The 1,949-nt window shown below is 52.1% G+C and overlaps 1 protein-coding gene across 1 annotated transcript; it reads right to left on the reverse strand.

The window, feature by feature from the left end:
- Positions 1 to 560: 560 nt before the first annotated feature.
- Positions 561 to 1,368, reverse strand: VDBG_09673 (histone H2A; the record flags this gene model as incomplete). Its single annotated transcript, XM_002999907.1, has 3 exons — positions 561 to 795; positions 849 to 1,141; positions 1,231 to 1,368. The coding sequence occupies 3 exons, from the start codon at positions 1,284 to 1,286 to the stop codon at positions 740 to 742; spliced, it is 405 nt and encodes a 134-aa protein (XP_002999953.1).
- Between the last annotated feature and the right edge of the window lie 581 nt (positions 1,369 to 1,949).

Here is a 1,949-nt window from a genome sequence, read left to right on the forward strand (position 1 = left end):
AGCACCCTGATCCGTACACTCCGCCAACCGCACCTGGTGGTATGTGTCTCTGGATGGAATTGTGTTCCTTCACCCTGAATGTTAACCCAACTAATCTTATGCAGGTTCGAAATATGAGAGAAACCTCCCTCCGCCAATCCTTGACCGTACGTTTCCCGGAATATTCCGTTTGCCGCCACCAAATGACATGAAGGCTAACTTAGTTGTAGCTCCTCCCCCACTCAAGTTCTGAGCATGCAACCGGTATTAATGATGTGGAGATTAGCTTGGTAGTAAAACTAGTGTATATAAGACCGTCAGAAACAAGAAAACGGTGCTCACAATCCGTCAGGAGGAGACATTGTCGCTCCTAATCTGAATCGTCTCGACGATGGCGCAAAATGCTAGGATCGTGTAAGGCACTGTGGCTAACACGACGCACCGGCGCCGAACACGAAAGACTGGCGGTAAAACCGAAATCGACAACCGAGTTTACGCGCTCGCGTTCTCTTCCCCAACACATATAACCCAAACATGCGAGGCGGGAGAAGTTTACGGAGCAACCAAGTAGCAATGATCGTGTAATGAACTTCAGAAGGTATTCTCATTCATCACCATGCCGGCCATAAAAGCCGTGGGGGATTATTGTACAACCCAAACGCGAAAAATCAACCCTGAACCCTGAACCGAGACCCCGATGTCATGACAACCCAAAGCGCAGCCGACCAGCAGGAAAGAAAAGCCAAAACCACCACCAAGATTACAGCTCTTGGCTCTGGTTCTTGCCAGTCTTGCCAGACTTCTTAGGCAGAAGGTCTGTGATATACTGTCAGAATATGTGGTAGTTGCATATGTTGATGAAGACTCACTCTGGTGGATGTTAGGCAAAACACCGCCTTGTGCGATGGTGACGTGTCCGAGAAGCTTGTTCAACTCCTCATCGTTGCGGATGGCCAGCTGGAGATGACGAGGAATGATACGAGTCTTCTTGTTGTCGCGGGCGGCGTTGCCGGCCAGCTCGAGAATCTCAGCAGCGAGGTACTCAAGAACGGCGGCGAGATAGACGGGGGCGCCAGCACCAACACGCTGGGCGTAGTTGCCCTTTCGGAGCAGACGGTGGACACGACCGACGGGGAAGGCCAGGCCTGCCTTCGATGAACGACTGTAAACGAATGTTAGTACCATATGACACGTAAAGCAAAGCTGGCCGATGCGAACCGGCACAGCATGCAAAGCGAACAGGCTACTTACGACTGCGCGTTCTTGGAACCGCTGGCCTTACCGCCGGACTTGCCGCCTCCAGTCATTTTGATGAGTAGTTGATTTGGGAGAAAAAGTTGGTTTCGGTGATTGAGAGCGGAGAAGACGCGTCTGGGTAGCTGTATGTAGTGGAGGTTGTGAATGAGAAAGATGGATGAAAGGGGAGAGCGGGACGTCGGCGGGGGTTACAGAAGTTAAGTAGTTTTCGCGTCGGATCAGTGAGCCCCCAGATCACCAAGCGTGTTTGGGGGCTAGTCCCGATTGGGCCACAACCTGTTGTTGTCGACGTGCATCATTATTGCGGTCGCACCTGCACCATTATTGGAAAGGTGCACGAAAGGTACGTACTCCCTCGGCCCTCAATGCTCAGACACCTGGCAATTCGGTGCCTGGTGTTCAACGGTGTATATACCCAGCCCCTCCCTCTGCTTCTCCCTCCGCAAGCCCCTCTCCCCCCTGCGCGTTTCTCTCCCCGGCGACCGGATCAATAGTCCCCGCTACTGATTCTTACGAAGGAGCTCATCTTGTCAATGGAGGGTTTTAGTTGTTGAGTAACCGCGCTGACCTGCGGGTTTGAACACCGGGAACCCTGTACAACGAGTTATTGCGCACCAGGTACTTGTCCTCGAAGTAAGAGGACCTTCAGTCCTCATTATCCAGCCTGAAGCACCAACATTGAGAGCAAGTTCCAGTCATATCTATCTTTTGAC

Source organism: Verticillium alfalfae, genomic scaffold (genome assembly GCF_000150825.1).
Source record: "Verticillium alfalfae VaMs.102 supercont1.16 genomic scaffold, whole genome shotgun sequence".
Classification (NCBI taxonomy): domain Eukaryota; kingdom Fungi; phylum Ascomycota; class Sordariomycetes; order Glomerellales; family Plectosphaerellaceae; genus Verticillium; species Verticillium alfalfae.